We start from the raw sequence: 22,660 nt of genomic DNA, 5'->3' as shown, positions 1-22,660 counted from the left end.
GAGTATACTGTTGTTGAAGGTAGGCACCACCTACCCAGCAACCCACATGCAGCCCGCCTGGGGCGGCACATGGGCAAGACACTGGCCATACCACATACCACATGCCGCCCGCAGGGCGGCATGTGGTATGGGCAAGACACTGGCCATACCACATACCACATGCCGCCCTGCGGGCGGCATGTGGTTTGGCCAAGTGTCTTGCATAGGGGTATACGGTATACTTACCTAAGTGTCTTGCATAGGGGTATACGGTATACTTACCTTTTGCTAACTGGAACAATAAATTTATTCTAAGTGTCATAAGTACAACTCAGGACTTTTACCCAAGAGACTGAGGTCCATGTCCCACATATTACTTTTAAGTACTTTCCCAATCAACTGTACTCAGTATTATTTCAGATACTCAGACAGTTGGGCTTTGGAAGGGACTTTCCTGCCTCCCAGTATACTAACCCCACTTCCCAGGCAATGCACTTTGTGTTTCTGGGTGTTCATCATAATGTCTGTACCTTGTGGGTATTGAACTCACAACCACTAGGTTCTCTAAGCAGCGTTCTATCACATTGCGCTATTGACCTGATATTTTAATCAGGTTGGAAGTTGTATTTATCGTTCACAGTTGAAAAACTGCCAAATAAATGTAGGATTTGATCCTTCCCCCTCAGATTGTTGAGTCAGTCTCTTATCTTAGTGCACTATTTCTATGTGCGTCCTATTTAAGTGTTTGCCCATACACTGGCAGCGAGCAGGACTTGAACCTGACAACGCTTGGTCGGGATTATTATCACACACGCTCTGCGCCCACAACCAACCTCCCAGCACCAAATTACAGAAAAGGCTTTTATTTTTGGAGGAGATAGCTCAGTGTGATAGAATGCAAGTCATGGGTTCAATCATGTAGACACACAATTTATGTAAAGATTTTACACCCAAAAAATGTACAGCCACTTTTATGGAATGCAGTTTAACTGTGTACCACCACAAATAGACATTTTGTATGACTTTTACATTGATTTGTTTTGACATAACACATAATACTACTACTATTACTTACTTTACTATGTCTTTTTTTAATCACTTTTTAGACAGACTATACCATGGCTTTTTTATCTGTTTTTTCAACATATGTTATGATGTTATTCTAATCACTTTTTTGACATACTATGACTTTTTTCCAACATACTATACCATGGCTTTATTTAATCGCTTTTTCTACATACTATACATTGACTTTTGACATACTATACTACGGCATTTTTATCAGTTTTCTCAACATATTTTACAATGGGTTTCTAATCACTTTTTTGACTTACTATGACTTTTTTTTTTTCAACAAACAATACCATGGATTTTTTTATTGATTTTTTTGACATACTACAGTATGGTATGTCAAAAAAAGTGATTTAAAAAAATCAACGTATTTATGCACAAAAACATGACATACAATACTATGAGTGTCCTGTGAGTACAGTATGAAGAAGGCATGACTGAAGTGAAGGAACTTCTCAGTTGTGGTCCAGAAACTCATCTGGGGAGAAAACAAGGGGAAGAGAGTTTATTGGATTATTCTGGGCAGCAGGTCAAACAAGCTATGCAACTTAACTGTAACTCAGGCATAACAATGGTGGACGACTGCACTTACGAACACACACTGTGCTTAAAAGTGTGCGTTTGTATTTATGTCTTGTCGTATTTAATTTTTTGATGACCGACCCACACAAACGACGTCATCTGCACCGGTCAATTCCAAACATTTCTGTTGGCTGACAAATGACCAGCAAAGTTGTATAGTTTGAATGATTTTGTTAACCTTAAGAAAAGGTTGTGTGGCACTTACACAATTGAAATAAATGCAATGTGTGTGTTGAGGAATGCATGAAGCTGAGGGTGGGAGGAGAACAATATTAAGCGATGAAGGGTAGAGAACTTCATTCTGCTTTCACCCTTGGCTGTAGTATTTTCAGTGTTTTGTCTACAAAATGTCAAATTCAAAACCCATCTTAGTGGAGAAGAAGGAACCACCTGAACACACACACGTCTTCTCTGACAGCTGACCAACAACTCTAAAACTACCACTGCCATTGTCGTCAGGAGCCAACAGACCATTCAGCTTCAGCACAAATTCTCTGAAACTTTCCACTCAAAACACTCTGCTCTATCACTACATAGTCTTATTATACTTCTTCAGCATAAACAACACAAACTGGGTCTAACACACACACAAGGTAACAGTTGTGCAACTGAAAATATGGAAGAGGAGGATGGAGCCATGTAAAAGGGAGGCCTGGTACGGACTCCCACAAGCCCCGGCATCCTAGGACTCATCTGGGCCCTTTTTTTTATTGACAAAGATGTAGATGAAGTGAGAAAACTCCACAGTTGGGGTCCAGAAACTGTGCACTCGCCTGGGGAGAAACAAGAAAATAATGACAGTTTATTGGATAATTCTGGTTCAATAAATTTGTGTCCATTCATTTTTCTTAGGGAGGAATAAACGGCACAGACACATGCAGATCATCAATAAGGGGACCTTTTAGAAAAATATATGGTGAAGAGACTTAACTATAACAATGCACTCTGTGTTTCTACAAACAGGGAGACCCTACTGATAAGTTGCTCCAACTTGGGAAACCTGTCCCAGTGAAAAGAAATGCCGGCGAAAGGGGAGGAGCAAAACTGATCTCCAGCCAACAGAAGCCCAAAACCACCCACAGAGCCTCAAAAGATGCAGCTGGAGGAGGAGGGAGCCATGTAAAGGGGAGACCTGGCCTGGACTCCCACAAGCCCCAGCATCCTAACCAGGACTCATCCAGCCCCCCTTCCCACCACCGCTCTACAGGGAGTCTCCAATTTCCCAAGCCCCCCTGGCTCAACAACACCCATGCCCATTCAGGAGGTGACAGCACCAACCACAGCAGCGCAGCTGGAAGGGAAGCCAACGAGCTGAAGCAGCCTTCGCTGTCTTTATTCTTCAAGCAGAGTGGTCCGTCTCTGTCCCTGTTCAAGCAACACAAGTCCCACTCCGTGGAGGAGGGATGCGACGCCCGGCTCTACAAGCGCCGGGGCTCAGAGCCCGGACGGCAGGTGGTGGACCGAGCCTCCACCATGACACGGGCCAGGCTGCCCAGCGACCCAGGACTGAAGTTCTTGGAAGTGGATACACAGGGAGGGACACCAGAGGCTCGGTTCTGCCTCTCCCCCTTTGCCACCAAAGCAGTGAGGGATTACTTCTCCTCTCACCCGCGCAGTAACCCCCAGAGCAGCCAGCAGGTGACGCTCGCTCTGCTGGAGAGTCGCAAGGAATGGCTGGAGAGGTGCAGCGATCCCGCAGCAGAACCAGACTTAGACCAGCTTCTGTTTGCTGAAGAATCTTATGTCTGAGTAGGACTGGAGCAGAACTGGATTAGATGAATGCAACAAGAAAAAACACTTAACTTAAACACACACTGAAAAAGAAAAACAAAATGGTTATTATGCTCGGCACCTTAAATGCATGACTGCTTTTTAGTGTTTCATTAGACTCTTAACACGTTGACCTCTACCATCCAATACATTTTGCCTGAGTCTGTGACAGGACTTAAAATTTATTTAATTTGCTTTGGTAGAAAAACAAGCTTTCAAGCAAAACCAGCTATTTTTTTTTTAAACATTAGTTACAAAGTATATTTTAAACTAAGTTTATTGCCATTAAGGGAATGTATACATGTTTGCTTGAATTGCCTCAATGCTGCATTTACACATGCAGATCACACTAGTGAAAAATGTTTATTACAGTCTAAACTGACAGATTGTTTTTGTATCCGATGCATAATGAAACCCAGTTGTATCCAGTCCATGGGCTTTTTTAGAAGAATGTAACTTGCGTTTTTATTTTGAACTATATTGGGCCAAAGTTAAAAACCTGCCAATTTAAACTACCTAGTGTTGCCTTCTTTTACCATAAACAAGTAAAATGATTCATCATTGGATTTTCTGCTGCATTAGATTTGGACATTTTAATCTGTCAGGTACCATTAATGAATGTTGATGACTATACTGACTTTACTATAAAGTAAACCTGAGTTTTGTTAAGAGCAGAACATTTAAAGAGTTACACAACTTTAAACATTATGTGAGCATCACTGATTTCCTGCATCAGCACTAATTTAAAATTATTTCATTTAAAATGAAAAGTTTAAGCACAATAGTTGCATTTACACATAATAGGAGAAATTATGGGAAATATTTTTATTTTTACACCAAATCAGTGTACCACTATAGCTTATATACAAGCTAATACAGTCATGATTATAGTTTTGATTCTGAAGCATCACATCATGTTACTGTTGGTATCTTAACTTTAACAACGTTCCAAAGTTACGAGACTTGTAGATTTTAGTGGAACATTTTAACTGCCTCTTACTATTGAACAACTCCTTTTTAGGTGACAGTGATTAGGTTTTTCTGTCTTCAGTAAGCCTTTCCTCTTTAAATATTTGGTCATTAATGGCATACACGGTCACAAGTCTTTCTTTTTTTAAACACTACAAACATTTCAAACGCTTCTCAGCATTAGCACTTGTATGCAGTAGAACAATTTGTAGGTATGACCCTTGATTTTCTATTTGTTGCCAACAATGTGGTTTTCCACATGCCTGTATTGATTTGCATTAATCAAATGTGTCCTGTTGCAATTTTTTTATTATGTAAATATACCCTTCCCCAGATGTTTTTCAAGCTTTATATTTTATGCAGCTACAAAATGTTTTTTCCAATAGGTCACAAGACTGTTGCTTTATTATTTTGTCTATGCCTCCTTTCTATATACATGTATTCATAAGCCTAAGAAAACCTGCATTTGCAAATAAAATGACCTGATTAACCTGTGATGTAATTATTGGTTTACAGTTGGGGTTATTGGTAGGGGGAAATATGGACATGCTGTGCTAGAAACAAGATATTTTCAAACTGAATACATAGAACCTGAAAAAACTGACAGTTCCACACGCCATTAGAAAGGTGATTTATTTTTTATTACATTATTTTTCACTCTATACATAGATATGTGTGTTCTAGCTATGTACAATCACATGACTGAATTATATGGTTACATAAATGATCTGATCAAAACAACAATAGTAGGGGCATACATATGCAGAATAAAATTTTAGGTGACATCAGCACAATCTCTGAGGCGTCAAGAACTGTTAGTTGCATTGGTTCACAAACACATCAGCTGTGTACTCTTTTAGCGCTGTGTCTTTTCCTTGTTCAGTGATAGTGACAGCATTTACACACAAAGAGAATCTTGTAAATTCAGTCATCCAAACAAGAAAAGCACAAGATACTTTCTTAGATAATCGTAGGCACAGCCACAAACTAGGAGGTGGATATAGCACATGTTGAAGTCTGCAAAGTGACGTTCATGTGTCAGTCATAGTGACTAATAAAAGTTTTTTAAGTGATTAAAATTGACAACCTTATATCAGGATTAACATGAAGAGTTTATAAGCATATGATATCATGGGTTTTTCTTAGAGTTTATGTCATAATATTTTGTCATGATTCCTCACTAGGACGACCAGGGTCTCCAATGGTTACAGAGTTTAACTCTTGCCTATGTAGTTTTACTTTCTATAAAAAATAGGATTTGCGAGTCCAAATCCTATGTTTTTACATTCTGGTTATTGAAAGCTGGCTCTTGTTGTCTGTAACTTGAAAGTATTTCATAAAAAATTTAAGAAATGGAAATAACGCTGTGGCAGTCCAGCAGTGCTGACAGAATAACACCCACCATCGTCCCTGTGCTTATTCTCTCAGTCCTGACCGGACGTAACCATAATGTCTACATCCACGTTGCCCCGCCGTGGGTTAAGAGGATCCGTCTTTGCTCTGTCGGATGTCCGCTACACTCTCTGGAACCCTGGCCACCAAGCCCTCCAGAGACTTTGTCAGACAAATCTGGCAACCCAGGCGAGATCTGTGGGGAGAAAAAATAAGGAGTGTTGAGTCTTTAGCTTTCGGGTCGCCATGTTTTCAGCAACAGGCATTCATTTATCTACACTCGTTAAATCAACTTTATATACAGACGTTTTTATTGTTAGTTATTTGAAATTGAAATGAAGCCTTTTGTAAAGTTGGAAGCACAAGTGTTTTTTTCCTATATTATAATGTGTAACTGATAATGTCACTGATGAGTTTACAGCTCATTGAACAGTACGGCCCGCTTGTATGCTGAGTTAAGTTGATGCTGGTGTAAGTTTGTCCCTGGCTGATTAACTAATCTCATTACCTCAAAAGAAACATCTCATCTGCATCATGCAGGGTGAGACACACCTGTCAATCTTTTTTCTTATCAGCACATTTAAAATAAATTAATTAATCCAATTAACACACAAGTATTGTCTATGTAGAGCTGGGGCCACTGACAAATAAAAAAATCCAATTAAAGTAGCTGTGGTCGCTGGAATCTCACTACTGGATAGACAGGTCTGGCCTGCTGTGTGTTCAGGGCAAGTGTGTCCTTACGTGTCAGTCAAGCCGTAGGCTAAATCTAGCATGTCCATCTCCTCGTCTGTGACTGGCCCCAGACTCTTGTAGACGTCCTCATCAAAGATCAGATGGCATGTGGAGCACGCCAAGGTTCCCTCACACGCCCCTACACACACACACAAAGAGAGAGAGAGAGAGAGAGAGCGAGACAGAGAGAGAGAGAGAGAGAGAGAGAGACTGCCGTTTAGATCTATCCAAATCTCTAAATCTCAGTCTATCCTACACCAAAGACTGTGTGAGTGTGTACCAAAGCCATCAAAGTCAAGATCTTCGTTGATGACAATATCCAGCAGTGAGTCTCCCGGCGACCCCTTCGCTGTGACCTTCTCCCCGTCACGATTGATGAAGTGGACCGTCACCTTGTTGTCGGACCTGACAAAACACACACAGTTGTCAGTTAACCATTTCTAACTCAGACTCATTTCCACCTGCCAGGCTCCCTCCAGCCCTGACAGTTTCCACCACCCTTCGTTGCCCTCTAGTGGTCAGAGCTCATCCCTGTACTCAGACCAAAAGATGCCAAAGTGCTTCAAAACCTCAGCGTGGGAAACCCAGAACAGTGTAAATGATGCGGTTCAATGGTAAGTCAGGACTGATGACATAAAACCTCTCATTTAAGGTGGTTTAATATAGCTGGAATAACAGAAGAAAAAGATTACATGACACACACATGCATGTGGACCACCTTACTTCACCCTGGGGCTCCGTGGAATGGCCCCGATTCCCTAAATCACACTGTTAATATTCTACCCGGCTGTAGTCTTCTCCCATTGGTTAGCTGGGGCCAGGTCCTTTTGGCCGCCTGGTCCAATGACTTCCTCAGCTGCCCTCTGACGGAGGAGTGCACCTCTCACATGATCACACTCATAACAGTTGTTTCACAACCCATGTCTCTCATCCTGTCTCTAGGTATTTTGTACTTTTCCACTGTCCCATACTGTAACCTGTCAATACCAGCTCACCATGCGTTGTAGAGGGATGCAGGCCAGTAAAGCCCGATCCGAGTTCTAGCCTAACCAGGCACCTCTTCTGAACCTGTCTCTTAGTTATGCTGTTATAGTTCTAGACTACCGGGGGATTTCCCTTTCTTCCTACGACACACTGAACTGCTCTTTCTTCTCCCTTTCCATTTGTGTAATCCGGTCCCAGAAATGCTTGTTACTAACCTAAATATGCTGGGGATATTTAGGGCTACTTTTTTTCACCCAGCATATTTCCTTCGATCAGCATGGCAACAAGAACTTGTCCTGCAGTGTCCTGCAGTGTCCTGCAGTGTCCTGCTGCGTTCTGCTGAATCCCGCTACGTCCACCTATGCTCTGCTACGCTATGCAACGCTACACCTTGTAACGCCCTGCAGTGCCCTGCCATGACATGAACTACTACGACTAACATTTTGTAGTCACTGTTCCATTATTTTTATCCACTAATGTCACTGTTCCATTATTTTTATCCACTAATGTCACTGTTCCATTATTTTTATCCGCATCACACCCCCAACCGGCCCCGTCAGACCCCACCTACCAAGAGCCTGGGTCTGTCCCAGGTTTCTTCCCAAAAGTGAATTTTTCCTCAACACTGTTGCGCACTGAATTGCTTGCTCTTGGGGGAATTACTACAATTGTTGGGGCTTTGTAAATTATAGAGTGTGGTCCGGAACTACTCTGTCAACTATCTCAAGATAACTTTTGTTATGATTGGATACTATAAATAAAATTGAATTGTATTAACAGTAAGGGTAATGATCTAATCAAGCTTACACACAGATTGCAAAGAGAACCATTATCTACACAAGCATACTCTCACACACACACACACACGACTGACATGGGCAGTTACACCTTTCCTTACCTACAACCAAATTTCCTAAACACATGTAACTTCTTAGTAATGTCTTTATCATATTAAAAAGGCATTTTAGGATGTTAACTTTAATTATTTTTCACATAAACTATATAAAATCCTTTTTACGGCCGGTTTATTTATATAAGTACAGTTTACTCCAACTTGAATGTTTTTTAACACTCCAATTGTTACACACAATTCTCCAGAAACATTTTTCATCTTCGCTCACAATTGAGCATAAGAGCTGAACAAATCTAGAGCTGAGATGATTAGGTGATAGACAGAAAATTCACAACTAGTTTGATAATCGATTAAAAATTTAAAGTCATTTTTTTAAGCCAAATAGCAAACTGCAAGGGACAATTTTAACTTTTTTTCCCGTGACATTTTATAAACCAAACGATTTACTGATCAATTGAGAAAATAAGCCAATTTATTAATTGACATCACTATGGTAACTATTTGTAAAAAGAAAACAAGTAGTTCTGTCTATATAGGGTGGAGAAGCTCTACCAGAACACCTCTAAGACAATAATGTGATGTAATGTAATCAGTAAACCACAGATGCATTGAACGCATCGAGAAAGGCTATTTTCACATCACATAAGCAGGCATCATTTCATCATTTGTCTATAATAATAAAATGAAGAATGATGGAATTACTTAAATTAGGTCTCGTTGGACTAAGTAGCTGTATTAAAATATAATTTTAAGAACGTTGCAGCTTTATTATACTATGCACTACGTATGACTTATTTTTTTGTGATATATATATATATATTTTTTATTCAAACAAAAGTGCAAAACATCGGCCCAGAGGACAACACGAAGAAAAGTCCGCTACACATACCGAAGAAGGCCCAGTGCACCATTTCCACAATCCTTTGTTTCAATCAAATGTTTCACTCCAGAAAAAGAGAGGAAATAAGTGAAGGAGGGAGACACAACAACAACACAACAGCAAGAACGATGTCTGCAGCTCACAAACAAGACGCACAGAAACAGACAAACACATAAGAGGCATTGCCAGGGAGACCCGCATAAGACAAAAAGGACCAAGCACATGCACAGATAGAAATGAGAAGGCTGGAGCACAGATCTACAGCATGGACTTCAAGGATTCAGCCATGCTGAGCCAAGGGTCCAGAGTCTTTCCTGGGGCTCCATTTATGCCGTGGAGAGCTCCAGATACACGACACCCAGAAAGCAAAGGGTCCAAGCCCGAATACACAAGTCAGGAGGTGGTTTCCAACGGGTTGCAATCATCCTGTTGGCCGCTGTATCCCAGCAAATACAGCACGCTTTGGAGTTTTAGAGAGCTGGAGGCTGACAGGTCATTCAGAAGCAAAACATTAACAGGTACAGTTTCATTAATCAGGGTTAATGATACTTTTTAAGATTATCTTTTGGGCATTTATATGACAGGGCCACTGAAAACAGGAATGGGGGGAGAGAGAGGGGAGGAACATGCAACCAAAGGGCTAAAATGAAGACTGAAAAACAACTATATTGGTACAAACATTTTCTTGTCATGTGGCAGCTAGCCACATACATAGATAATTATATATTTTATTTTAAAATTTAGTGTTTAATAAGTAATTATTTAATGTAGCACAGAGTCTGTAGTCTTACACATCCCCCCCGATGGCAAACCCCACTCTATTCAGCGTCATGAAGGTTAAGGATAAACATTCTTCATCTGCTTAGTTTGAACTGGTCAAATCACTTTCTATTTAGCTGAAGAGAATGTTCCTTCCGACAAGTTTTTTCTTTTCAATTATTTTCAAAAACAGTGCACCCTCCCAGCCCCAGGTCAGGAGTAACACAGCCATACATTAATTTATTGCAAAATAAATTAATAAACAAATCCGATCACATCTCAGGGACCAGACATCGCGTCAAAACTGAAATTCAACGCTTTTTCCCCTAAATCTTCTGGGTGTTTTTTTGTTTATCTATCAGTATACTATACACACCACTAACACCAATGTATTACCACCTGTTTTACACTAATTTATATTTAGAATTCATGGTCAAGAAACCTCATTTATATGAAATTATATAACTTGTTGTGTTTTGTCAAAGTTTAGTTTCAGGATACTGTTTCAAAAGCATTTAAATTGTTCAATAAAAGTAGTGAACTGATCCTTTGTTGATCTTGCAAGGAGCGTTGGATGGAACCATCCATGTCCTCTTTGGACAATGTGGATTAAAGAATCTCAAATTTCTGATATAGAAACGGGTCAAATTTGACCGGAGGGTTAAAAAAGGAGTGGATACAGAAGTACCTAGTGCACTACTCACTAAGTACTACTTTTCCTAAATTGTTCTGATCTAGTGTAGAGCCGATGCGTGTTGGGCTAGTGAGCTGCACGCTTGAAAAAAATGTAGACTAAAGAAAACTATTATCAAAGACTAATGTCACTACTTTCCACAAGTGAATAATTCTGTTATAAAGAGCATGTAAGTATACACTATTCCTGTTAAGTGACCCCATTCATGAAATTCCCTGGCACTCTCAGACAACCTCTGATTTCCTTGGCCATGAATATTAAACTCAATGACCTCCTGGAAATCTCAGGACCAGCTGGAACTCTGTATAATCCACTTAAAAGAAGCCAATTATCAAATTCCACACACTTTCTTGCACTACGTGATCTTTTCAGACCAAAACATGCATAGACCTGGAAGATCAAATAAATGGAAATCATGCAAATAGGGCTGAAACGATTCCTCTAGTAACTCAAATAATTCGATTACTAATCATCCTCGATGCGAAATGACTTGCCTCGAAGCTTCATTTAATCAATGTCACCAACGTTGTACCGCTCAGTGTTTCCGCACGGATGGTTATTCCTGTCGCACACCTGGCTGACGCTGCTGGCGACACATGCCGTGAAGACTGAGCAAATTACAAAAAGAAGAAAGAGAGCGTAAACAGTGAGGGACGAAGAGAAGAGACAGGCTGGAGAAGACGAAATGAAGTGTCCAAAGTTCAAACGTAATTAAAACGGAAACTCTACTACTGCAAAACCGCACTGACTTACCACAATAAGAGCATGACGTCAATGCTTCAGCTTCGCAACAGACAACACTGAGTCTAACGAAATCACCCACTCCACGAAGAGTGGAGTATGGACGATGAATCTACACCAACAACTAGTCTACAACCAAAAACAAATACAAGAAAATACGAAGTGGGGACCACAATTTGATCTAAAGAGCCGACTTGTTGACCATCCCTGTGGAAAAACAGCTGATCGTTGGCCACCATTTTTCTGTGTGACATTGTAATCAAATATTTAAATGAAAACAGGTTGAGTTTAACTAATATTTACATGTAGGCCTATATGCAGATCAGGTTGAAATTTGCTCTGAAAGTTAAGTTGCACAACTTAAGGTAATGTTTATGTATGTTTAATGTGTGCTTTGGTTTGAGCGTGTTGCATTTCAATAAATGTTTTCATTAAAAACAATGTAATATGGCACTTAAATGCATGTTTAGTTTTTTTAGAGATATTATTGTAAGTATGTATCCGATTAATCTATGGAACAATGCAATCCACTCAATTATTAAATTAAAATGAATCAAAATAAATCAATAGCTGGAGCCCTACATCCCTCTATAAAATGCAGATGGGCACTGTGTGGACAGAGATCTCGCGGAATAAAGACCAGCGTCATCGGTAACCTTTCAGTCTCAGTTAAAGCTACACTGAACTTTGGTAGAACTCTGGCTGCCATGACAGGCCAGTCTAAAAGGTTCAAATCGTCATGAATGACCAGATTACGGTTGATTATCAATTGGTCTCTTCATCTCAGTTTTGGGACATAAACGTTTGTTAAAAGCAGAATCTGCTTACATGTAAAATATCAAGTTATGTTACATACATTTGGTTGATTATTTACACTTACCAAAGGTAGCCTACTAATTTCTTACCAAGCATGGTCATGTATTTGAATATTTTAACCTAGCTGCCCCACATTAGTTGTAACATGCAAGGACCTTGAAAATACCTGCATGAAACTTTAGTCACCCAAGTGGATTTTGATATTAATCTTGGGAGGGTCAGGGTCTGCCATGCACGCCTCTGTCCAGCATTATGCAATTCAACAAGTTGTTTGGCCCTGGGAAGCCTAGCCTTGGTCAAAGCCTTGTACCTGGACAGAAGGATGGATCACTTTAGCCTCATCCAAGGTTTAATCAGCCTTAAGATGATAACACTACCGCCACTCTTGTTGTGCCAAACCCACCAGTTTTCACACAATTTAATAAAAACCCAGATCAGATCAATTTGTTTCATGTGCTTCTTTACACTAAATGAAACCCCATTGACAAATGTAAGCTGTGGGAACAACGCAAATTTAAAAGATTAAATGTAAAGAAAGTGCCATACGCATAGTGTTGCCTACACACGTGTCTGAGCCTGGCAAATCTAAGAACAAGTGACTTTAGAGAAACGTCTTCATTTAATGTACTTGATTTCCTGCCAGCTGGTGCTGATGAGCAAGGTCACACGTCACTACCCGTTTTCTGCATGGAGTTTGGCGTGCGCCTCTGTAGCAACACAGAGATGAACAGCATGTACGGTTGCGTTCAAACGTTGTTATTCGAGCACTAAGTCAACCTCTCAGTAAATTTGCCTACCTTAGAGGCTGTGTGCCGGTGGTAAAACTCCTCTGACCAGTCAGCCTGGCTCCAACACTCGAAGTTACTGCCGCCGTCCTCCAGGAATATTCTCGTAACTTGACGTGAGCCAGTCTTCTTAACGCGGTCACTAAAGCCATTTGAAGTAGCTACAAACACGAAGTTGATAAGGAGCTGGTGAAATATCCGAGCTGTCGGACACGCAGACCCAGTCCACTTTGCTTCTCAAGGGAGAGAAACCCAAAGAAGTTTGACTTAGCCCACTGAGCTAGCGAGCTAAGCTAGCTTGTTTTAGCTGCGAGAAGTCACTCTGTCACTGTAACGTTCATTGCGTAACGTCACGTGCAAGTTAACCTATGGCAGGTGCTCGTTGTCTCAGATCCCAAATAAATGAAGTGAGTGTGATGATCCGCAACACTGAGCCGGCAGATACTATTGCTGCATTCAAACTGCCCAGGTTTATGTAGCTAGTCATGAGCAGCAACATGAGAACCATGTACCTCCTAGCAAGAAATCTACACAGGCATAACTTCCTGCCATGACTTTAGCAATAAAAGCTTTAGCAAAAAACGTGTTGCAATTTTTCAGAGTTTACACCGTCCATTATGTCAAATGGATTATCTGCTTAATAAAAAAGCTAGAGATAGTTACTATCAATTTTTTGTTGTTGTTTGGGACAACGTTTTCATTCATAATCAGAAGTTGTTTGGTTTACTTTTATTTTGAAAACTATACTGACAAGTTCCTGCTGAATGCTGGTTAATTATAGCTTGATGCCGCTTAAAGTAAATGCCCATTGCCTGTCCACTTGCCCAATAAAAATTGGAACCAAGGGCCCTGGGTTTCTATGTAACCCTGTCACGTCTGTAATGTCCACTCTCAATCCACGTTTACAAATATTGATTCAGTTACCCACGATTAACAAATTCCATTCACCTGTAACGTATCTACAAAACCTGGAAAACAGGATGTTCCATTCAGGTATAATACAATGCCAAGGGGAACTGAATTTGCTGCAGCTATACCAGTGTTGTGTTCAAACCTTTATCAGGCAAGAAATTCAGGGCAAAGTGCATCGAATATCAGCTATCATCAAGATATGGGAGATGCAGTTTCTTCAATAATCTCATTCAATGTTATTATTTATGACCAAGGGGGTTTATGACCAAGGCTGTGGTATAAAGGTTATCCTTTAGTTTCAGCTGTGTTCATCACTGCTGTCTCAGGTAAGCTGCACACAACCTGACATACACTGCAACAGTCTTTAGGGTTACAGTCACTTATAGAGCACAGAGAGTGGAAGGAATCGTGAAGCAGTTTAAAGTTGCTCTGTTTCTTCTGGTGTTTACAGGATGTTCAAGTCAGTGATACTGTTCCTGACACTGTCAGGTAAGATCTCATGCCCTCCTCTTTCATTGTAGTTACTGTATGCTGGTTTGATACATTAGTATATGAAAATGATAATTCATTTCTATGCCAGCATTTTTTCAATGTTACACAACTTCCTGAGTGCTTCAATTTGCAGATGATGTGATTCAAAGAGTTTGTTTTACTGTGAATAAAAAAATCTGTTTGATATTGACATAACTAGACTTTTTATTGAAGATAGTAGTTTCATTACAGATGGCCATAGATGTTTTCTAACATTATTCTGAGATTATATAACATAATGGTTTTAAGAGCTTGTCATGTGGAGATCACATAATAATTTTGCAAAATAAGTATGTAAATAAATAGCTATTCTTATGATCTTGAAAAAAAAATCTCATCTTAATACAAAATAACCCTATGGTTAGATAAGGAAATATCTTCCCTGTGACCATGAGGGGAAAAAAAACATTTTAAATTTTTCATTATCTCCACATATCATAAGACAACATAGTATAAAGGTGTCTTCATGAAAGACTGTTTATGACATTATTTTCCCACTCTGGTCTTCAGTTTTTTTTCCCTGTAGCATATTTTCCTTTCAATATTCTATTCAATATCTGATTAGAGGCTTTTGGCAGACTAGGACATTTAATAACAGTTTAAGAACAATCACTTTGATGATCCTAGTGAATTATTTGATACTTTCCATGTCAGTTAATTTAGGCTTTGTAGCTTGTTGCCTTGGCACCAAAACTGCTGCTTGTGGTAAATGGCAATGTAATCAGAGCAACTGTTAAGAAATTAGACTTTGACCATTATTGATTTATTACACAGTTAAAGATATACGTATTATTCCGTCTCAATAGTTAATAATTGATGTTAAGGGCCAGTCCATTTTTTTTTAATCTGTCTACTGGCAAGGGAAATTTGTTTAATCAGCAAGGAAGATTAATGTTGTATATTCTAACACCACTAGATTTCTGCCTGTACTTTCTCTGAGTATCTCTTACACTAAACAAATAAGCAGGACGTGCAACCACAGTTGCAAGATTTGCATTTATATTTGCAGATCCTTGGTATAACTGCCATTTAAGAAACCCTCTCAACTTGCAAAGAGAAGACCAAAAAACAATTTAAAAAAAAACAATACCCTTCACAGGCCTCCAAGCTGCCCCACTTGCAGTCCTGAGAAGTTGGCAGAAGACATCTTCAACCCATGAGCTCCCGGATGGCTTTCACCAGGGCACTGAACACTCCAACATCCGTGAACCTGGGGGCTTCCGACAAGGCACAGAGCCCTCAAGGAGGTTTCTTGTTGACCTTAACACAGGCCTGGTGCAGGAACACATCAGTGAGATGGACAGGATAGTGGGTTAGTATATATTCCAACCTAATCAAGAAATAACTACCTAAGCCATTTTTTTTATTTTTTACATTTTTACATTTCCACTTCTAGCTGTCAGCCGTCCTTCTCTGGGAGAGGGATTTGGAGAGATGGAGAGAAGACACTGGCTGACAGATGAGGGTGAGGGAATTGAAGCAATGTTAATGTCAGTCTTTTGGTTGCTTACCACTAACCTAGTGAACCTAGTTAACCAGCTAAACATCAACACCCTTACATTGTCATTGTGAGCTTTTTAGCATGGCTGTAGACTTTAAATCTTGTTTTCTTTTGTGTACTCAATGTAATCACAATATATAACTAAACAAATCTGTATAATCTAAAAGGTATTCTGTCTTCCAGTCCCCGTTGATGTTCCAGCCCAGAAGAATGGTGGTGGTTGGGTTCGGGTGGAGGAACCCTCTGCTCCTTATCTCCAAGATGGGTTCAGACAGGGAACCGAACCCATGATTTCTATTCCAGATGGTTTCAGACAGGGAACCGAACCCATGATGTCTATCCCAGATGGTTTCAGACAGGGAACTGAACCCATAATGTCTATCCCAGATGGTTTCAGACAGGGAACTGAACCCATAATGTCTATCCCAGATGGTTTCAGACAGGGAACCGAACCCATAATGTCTATCCCAGATGGTTTCAGACAGGGAACTGAACCCATAATGTCTATCCCAGATGGTTTCAGACAGGGAACCGAACCCATAATGTCTATCCCAGATGGTTTCAGACAGGGAACCGAACCCATAATGTCTATCCCAGATGGTTTCAGACAGGGAACTGAACCCATGATGTCTATCCCAGATGGGTTCAGACAGGGAACCGAACCCATGATGTCTATCCCAGATGGTTTCAGACAGGGAACCGAACCCATGATGTCTGTCCCAGATGGTTTCAGACAGGGAACCGAACCCATGATGTCTATCCCAGATGGTTTCAGACAGGGAACCGAACCCATGATGTCTATCCCAGATGGGTTCAGACAGGGAACCAAACCCATGATGTCTATCCCAGATGGTTTCAGACAGGGAACCGAACCCATGATGTCTATCCCAGATGGTTTCAGACAGGGAACCGAACCCATGATGTCTATCCCAGATGGGTTCAGACAGGGAACCGAACCCATGATGTCTATCCCAGATGGTTTCAGACAGGGAACCGAACCCATGATGTCTATCCCAGATGGTTTCAGACAGGGAACCGAACCCATGATGTCTATCCCAGATGGTTTCAGACAGGGAACCGAACCCATGATGTCTATCCCAGATGGTTTCAGACAGGGAACCGAACCCATGATGTCTATCCCAGATGGTTTCAGACAGGGAACCAAACCCATTCTTACAATCCCAGAGCGTTTTAGACAGGAAACTGAACGCATTACCTCCAGGCTTCAAACAAAAAGAGTGGCTTGTAAGGGTGAGGTCATCGATGGAAACTGCTATGAGTTCAACCCAACGATGCTGACCTTTCAAGATGCACAGGTTAGACACACAACTCGCGTTACAATTTTAAGCAGGGATGGTAATTCAGCCTAGTTAAACTTTCAGTGGTGAGTCCATGTCACCAATACTGCTTTGTTTCAAAGACCTCCCCATATTTACAAAAATCAGTTCATAGCTCTACAAATTAAATCTCAGACTTTTCTGTGACCTCTGTCTCCAGGCTTTATGCAGAGCCCTCGCCCCAAATGCTGAGCTTGCATCTGTAACCACTGGCGATCTGCATTCCCGCCTGGTCTCCCTGGCAACCAAGGATGGTGAGAGCAACCCTGTGTTGACCTGGTTGGGAGGCATAGTCAAGGCAAGTTCCTCTCGTCAACAGTCAACTACCTGGATTTGGAATAATGTTTTGGAAAACTCTCTCATATCACCATTTTTTAATAATTTGCTTACTGGCTGTGACGCCAACAGTCTGGCCCTGTACTGGGGCACGTAATGGAGGCCAAGGAGAGTGTCATCAGATATGTTATCAACAGGACAGATAGTGTTTTTCTTACCTTGGTAAAACATTGACCTTTGAACTTTTCTTTTTTTAAACGCTCCATCCGTTTCTGTGATGTCACTAAACAAGCCCAGAAAGCAAAAAAATAAAGAAAATTGTTACATCCTACTTATGCATTGATGCAACAGTATTTACAATCTAATAGTAAATACTATAACAGTAATGAGCCATTTTTCTATTTACTTTAGAAACTTTAAGCCTTTTTTTTATATTCTTGTACTACCCTTGCTACTTTTACTTTAGTAAAGGATCTGAATACTTCCTCCACCAATAATGTGCTGTCAGTTTGAATAAGAATGGTTTAACCAAGTTTGTACGTGTGAAATATTTTGAATATACTGTATGTGTGTTGGTGTGGTACACCTCAGAACCAGCAGGCATCATGGGTAGATGGGTCAGAGTGGAGTTACAGCGACTGGATGCCAGGTCACCCCAACATTCACACTGATAAAGCTGTCTGTGTGGAGATGTTTAAGCTAGGTAAGAACACGTTACAAACAAAACAACAGACTAAGACTGAATTATGTCTTAAATCAGCATAGACTTCTGTATCAGGCAGGCAGGCCAGTGCGACTATGTAACTGTTGGAAAATCCAACCTTCAACTGCACAATACATGTAAGGTTTACAGATCCAATAGGCCAACTGTATATGCAACATAAGATACATTAAAATAAAATGTTAACTTGTTTGAAGGAATATTTGTCCTGGGGCACTAAGGACAACATGATTATCTGCTTAGACATATTCTTCAGCACAGTTGTATATTTTGGATAAATACTGTAAATAACAGTTCACAAACATGTTGGGCTTTATCTTACCATTAGGAAATGGTCTTAGAAATACCTGAGAAATACCAAACATGTCTTTTACAATTCTGTCCCTACCCTTTTTGCAGATGAGAGCTGGTGGACGGCAGCCGACTGTGAACTGAAGAGAGCGTCCATCTGCTCATACCAGATCACTGCATGAAAACCACAAAGAAACACAGCATAAATGGAAGGTTTTCTTGAATCGCTCTCTTATGAATACCCTTAACAATCTTACAGACAATATTGTTTCCATCAGTTTGGGCTACCATCTGTCTCCATTTCCTTAAATAAAACTTGGCATTTTACATCTGTGCGTGTCTATTTTGAAATACGTGCCCAAAATTGACATGAGGAAAAAATAAGACATTTGACCTTATACATGGCAGTTACTCTTCATTCTTCTTTAAAGCGTTTACAGTTAGGACCTCAAACAGATAAACCAAAATTCACATAATCCATTTTAATTTAGACAAGACTTTAATGATCATTTTCCACTTGTGTATACAAAGCAGTTTATACAGATTCGGGAGCCAAGTTAGAACAATTTGTTACAATTTAGTACCTTGAAAGTGCAAAAGTACATTTCAAATATGCTGAAATAAAAATCATGCTGTACATTATATACTGTATTCATAAATAATCACAGATATACACACACATCCATTTGGTGACAGTCACAGAAAATATTTCTAAGACAAAATAGTACTTTTTGATTTTGCTTTGAAGTCTTATATTCTTGGTTCCCATTGAAGTGGAGGTTTAACATCTGGAATGCTGCTTTCATTTGATTTATGGTCAGGTCGGGGATGATAAGCTTCGGTAATGAGAAAAACCTGTGTCAACACCACACTGGGATAAAGGCACTCCGTTTATTGCAGTCGTGGATCTGCTCAAACAGTGGTCTTTTGTCTGAATGACAAATGTGGATGAACAAAAAAAAAACATTTGACGCACCTTTAAAAAAAGAAAAACTTCAAAAAGGACACAGATTGGTCTTTGCACTCCATCTTGTTGTGACATTTAAATAAAATCTAAATACAAAATCACTTTGAACAACAAAAAAGTACAGACAACCCCAAGAGCAACCCTCTGTCCAATGCCAAACCCATTAGCCAAAATAATCAAGGGCTGCCATGGTTCACAGAATCAGAGACACCATATCAACAGAATTTGGCTATAAAAAAAACAAACATGCATCATTGGCATGTCCTCACGCACGCACGCACGCACGTACACAGACAGGTATGGTGAAAAATATAAATCACACACACAGGAGCTTCATACTGTGGTTTGTGATTTTGATTAAGTAAAGAAATCCCATTCACACATTGAACAACACGTCTTCCAAACAACCACAACAAGGCATGCAAACCTTCTCGATGCCCCATAAAATAAAAACTCCTCTGAAAAAGGTCACTTTACAATGAGTAAGAAGGACAATGAGATGTGAAAATAATAAAGTTTGAGGATATGATGAGAGCTAAAGCAAAGGGAGGGAGTTAGGGTAGATTTACTGTCCCAGTTAAGCTATCGGAAGACTGGAGATAGAGGACTGGAAGAGCAACCAAGACAAGGACAGAAAACAGGAAGAAAGCATCGACAGCTACCAGACGAAGGAGCTGTATTGCTGTTAACACTGACATCTCATAAAGCCCTTGAGGATTTCTTCTTTCTCCTTCTTTTGCAGGTGTATGAACAGTCAGAACAGTTTAAAATATGCCATACAGATGTCTGTAGTCGAGAGACGATTTTAAAAACTGCTACTTTTACTTATAAATAAACATGATTTCAAGTAACTTTAAAACATTCAATGAAGTGTGATGTGACTTTAACATCGTCTCTTCTGTACTGATAAATCCTCACATGGAAGCCTCTTTTGTTGGAGAATGTAGTGTTTTGCCTGTAGTGAGAATATTTCCTTTTACAAAACTATATCTTAAATGATATGCCAACATTAAAAGACGAACGCTACAAATGTTTCTAGAACAAAACAAGTCAGCTATATCCACACGTAAATAATCATGACTTCTTCATCATTGTGTCTGCTGCATAATCTCAAAATGGACCAAAAAAAGCCATGCACACGAACAGATGCCAAGTTGCTGGGCACATGCCTAAATCTGTACAAAAAAACAAATCCCAAAGAGATCAACGATAAAAAAAAAAAAAATTAAAAAAAAATCACACACAAAAATATAAAAACGCATAGGAAAGGCAGAAGGTTTGGTCTTGTGAGTGATAGAGCCTTCTTACTGCATAAGGCTGCTGTGTGGCAGCTTTGAAGCAATCATAAAAAGTCTCGGCCTACAGATCAAAGGCCCGCCTGTCTGCATCAAAGACAACTAAGGGAGGGGAAAAAGGACACTTGAAACCATATTTTAACACAGAGCATGGCAATATGCTGCATGCACACACATACACACACTCACACACACGTGTGAAGGATTAAGAGCCATGGTGTTTGGGTTGGTGGTGGTGCTGAGGCTGGCACTACTTCTGGATTCGAACCACAGCGCCAGCGCCATATGCTCAATCCAAAGCAGAAATATTGACACAGACAAACATAACAGACAAATGCCGATGCGCAATGCTCTAGCAACCCAGAAAACTACGTATTAAACTGTGAAAAGGTACTGGAGGACCTGAAGGGAGTTCCTCAGACAGAATGAAGCAAACTGTTTGGTGAACAAAAGGTATGGGTGACAGGAATGTGGGATGTGCATGGAGGGGAGGGTTCAGGGCTCGGGGACTGGGAGGGGTTCAGTTGTTGTCGTGCTGGGTGTTGTACACAGTCTCCCCCGAGGAGATCTGGGTCAGTCTCTTGCTGGAGCCCCACAGCTTCCGTGTAATCTGGCCCGAACGCATCTGAGAAAAATGGAGGAAGAGGAGGAAGTGGGAGGAAGGAGAGTGGGGAAAGAAAAGCGTGAAGTCAAAGGAAACGGGGAAAAAAGGAGGAGGGATGTGATTCATGAGTGATTGATTAGTTAATTGGAACTTGATTGAGTTGTGAAGCATCAAAGAAAAAAAATCAAAGCCTGATTCACTTTGGTGAGAAAAGATGATAAGCAGAAAAGTGTGATAATCAAACTATTCAGAGAGGGACTACCTGTATCAACCTCCGACATCTACACTATCATACAATTTACATTATCAAAACAGTAAAGTCTATCTTGGCGCAAGAGTATTGTATTGCATTATTAGATTGTAGCTACACTATTAATATGGCTTGAGTTTGAAGAAGCATTAATTTGTCTAAAGTTTGTTTCACAGCATAATTGTTATAGTCGTAGACTCCACTCAAACACGTAACATAATGACACTTCAGGTAAACAGCAGGGTTTGGAGTTGATCTCGGGGCAATGGCCAAATCAAGTCAAACATTGCACGGATGCCAAATATTCTGAAAAAACAGAATGAGGTAAGCACAAAAAGTTGTTTTCATAGCACAGTTGTGATTCTAGTGGGCACGGTGTCTGCTCAGCTGTGTGCTGAAAGGAATGTGTTAAATCTGTATGGCTCAGATGTAAATGGTGACGGGGGCCGACAACCATCCCTGAGAAGGAGAAGTGACTGTGGATTAAAATAAATAAAATTGCCTTTGAGGACATTGAGGCCAAGCATTGCAACACAAGTGTTATGTGCAGCAGGCTTATCTGTATGTTTGTGTGTATTTATATGTGTGTGTGTGTGTGTGAGATTGGAGTACGGTCTGGCTACAACTCCCATCTATTCTAGGATAGGGAAACAATAGAGAGCATTACTCTATTGTTTGTATTTCTTTAAACCAATCAGAACCGCCCTGGGTGAAACTAAGTCCTGATAGTGGAGATAGAGACGGGAGGAGGACAGTCTGCGTGTAAGAGACATGCTGGACGTGAAGCTTTATCCCAGCAATGTATATCCGTTGAGCCAAACTAGATATACAGCAATGTGGGGAGGGAGACTAGCGCCGCTGGGCTTTATGGGAGCTGGAAGCAGGGCTGAACACCAGCTGGTCGCGCTGGTGTAGCAAGTGGGTTGGAGAGCGAGCTCGAAGTGGGGCCAGCAGGGGGGAGGCCA

The 22,660-nt window shown here is 40.4% G+C and overlaps 4 protein-coding genes across 8 annotated transcripts in view; 2 read left to right on the top strand and 2 right to left on the bottom strand.

Moving 5' to 3' along the window:
- The window catches only part of LOC116673812 (rho GTPase-activating protein 20), a 22,670-nt gene extending 17,809 nt beyond the window's left edge, over positions 1-4,861 (top strand). For both annotated transcript variants that reach the window (XM_032506118.1, XM_032506117.1), the window contains one exon: positions 2,596-4,861. In XM_032506118.1, the coding sequence (XP_032362009.1) occupies positions 2,596-3,381 (786 nt within the window). In that variant the 3' untranslated portion in view covers positions 3,382-4,861. The remainder of the gene's footprint in view (positions 1-2,595) is intronic.
- On the bottom strand, positions 3,847-13,532 carry LOC116673853 (adrenodoxin). Its single transcript, XM_032506198.1, has 4 exons — positions 13,023-13,532; positions 6,779-6,903; positions 6,508-6,637; positions 3,847-5,959 (listed from the first exon to the last, which is right to left on the bottom strand). The coding sequence occupies exons 1-4, from the start codon at positions 13,160-13,162 to the stop codon at positions 5,851-5,853; spliced, it is 504 nt and encodes a 167-aa protein (XP_032362089.1). The 5' UTR covers positions 13,163-13,532; the 3' UTR covers positions 3,847-5,850.
- Positions 13,533-13,719: 187 nt separating this feature from the next.
- Positions 13,720-18,906, top strand: LOC116673820 (uncharacterized). Of its 2 annotated transcripts, XM_032506144.1 has the most exons (8): positions 13,720-14,248; positions 14,374-14,411; positions 15,553-15,765; positions 15,850-15,918; positions 16,138-17,270; positions 17,452-17,589; positions 18,159-18,270; positions 18,688-18,906. In XM_032506144.1, the coding sequence occupies exons 2-8, from the start codon at positions 14,375-14,377 to the stop codon at positions 18,759-18,761; spliced, it is 1,776 nt and encodes a 591-aa protein (XP_032362035.1). In that variant the 5' UTR covers positions 13,720-14,248; position 14,374; the 3' UTR covers positions 18,762-18,906. The 2 variants fall into 2 exon arrangements, with proteins under 2 accessions (XP_032362035.1, XP_032362036.1); XM_032506145.1 differs by having other exon boundaries at positions 13,720-14,411; positions 15,874-15,918.
- Positions 18,907-19,063: 157 nt separating this feature from the next.
- Positions 19,064-22,660, bottom strand: part of nbeal1 (neurobeachin-like 1) — a 43,072-nt gene continuing 39,475 nt past the window's right edge. For all 3 annotated transcript variants that reach the window (XM_032506079.1, XM_032506081.1, XM_032506080.1), the window contains one exon: positions 19,064-21,466. In XM_032506079.1, the coding sequence (XP_032361970.1) occupies positions 21,362-21,466 (105 nt within the window). In that variant the 3' untranslated portion in view covers positions 19,064-21,361. The remainder of the gene's footprint in view (positions 21,467-22,660) is intronic.

This window comes from Etheostoma spectabile, chromosome 24 (genome assembly GCF_008692095.1).
Source record: "Etheostoma spectabile isolate EspeVRDwgs_2016 chromosome 24, UIUC_Espe_1.0, whole genome shotgun sequence".
Classification (NCBI taxonomy): Eukaryota; Metazoa; Chordata; class Actinopteri; order Perciformes; family Percidae; genus Etheostoma; species Etheostoma spectabile.
This window is presented reverse-complemented; position numbering and strand designations above follow the sequence as displayed.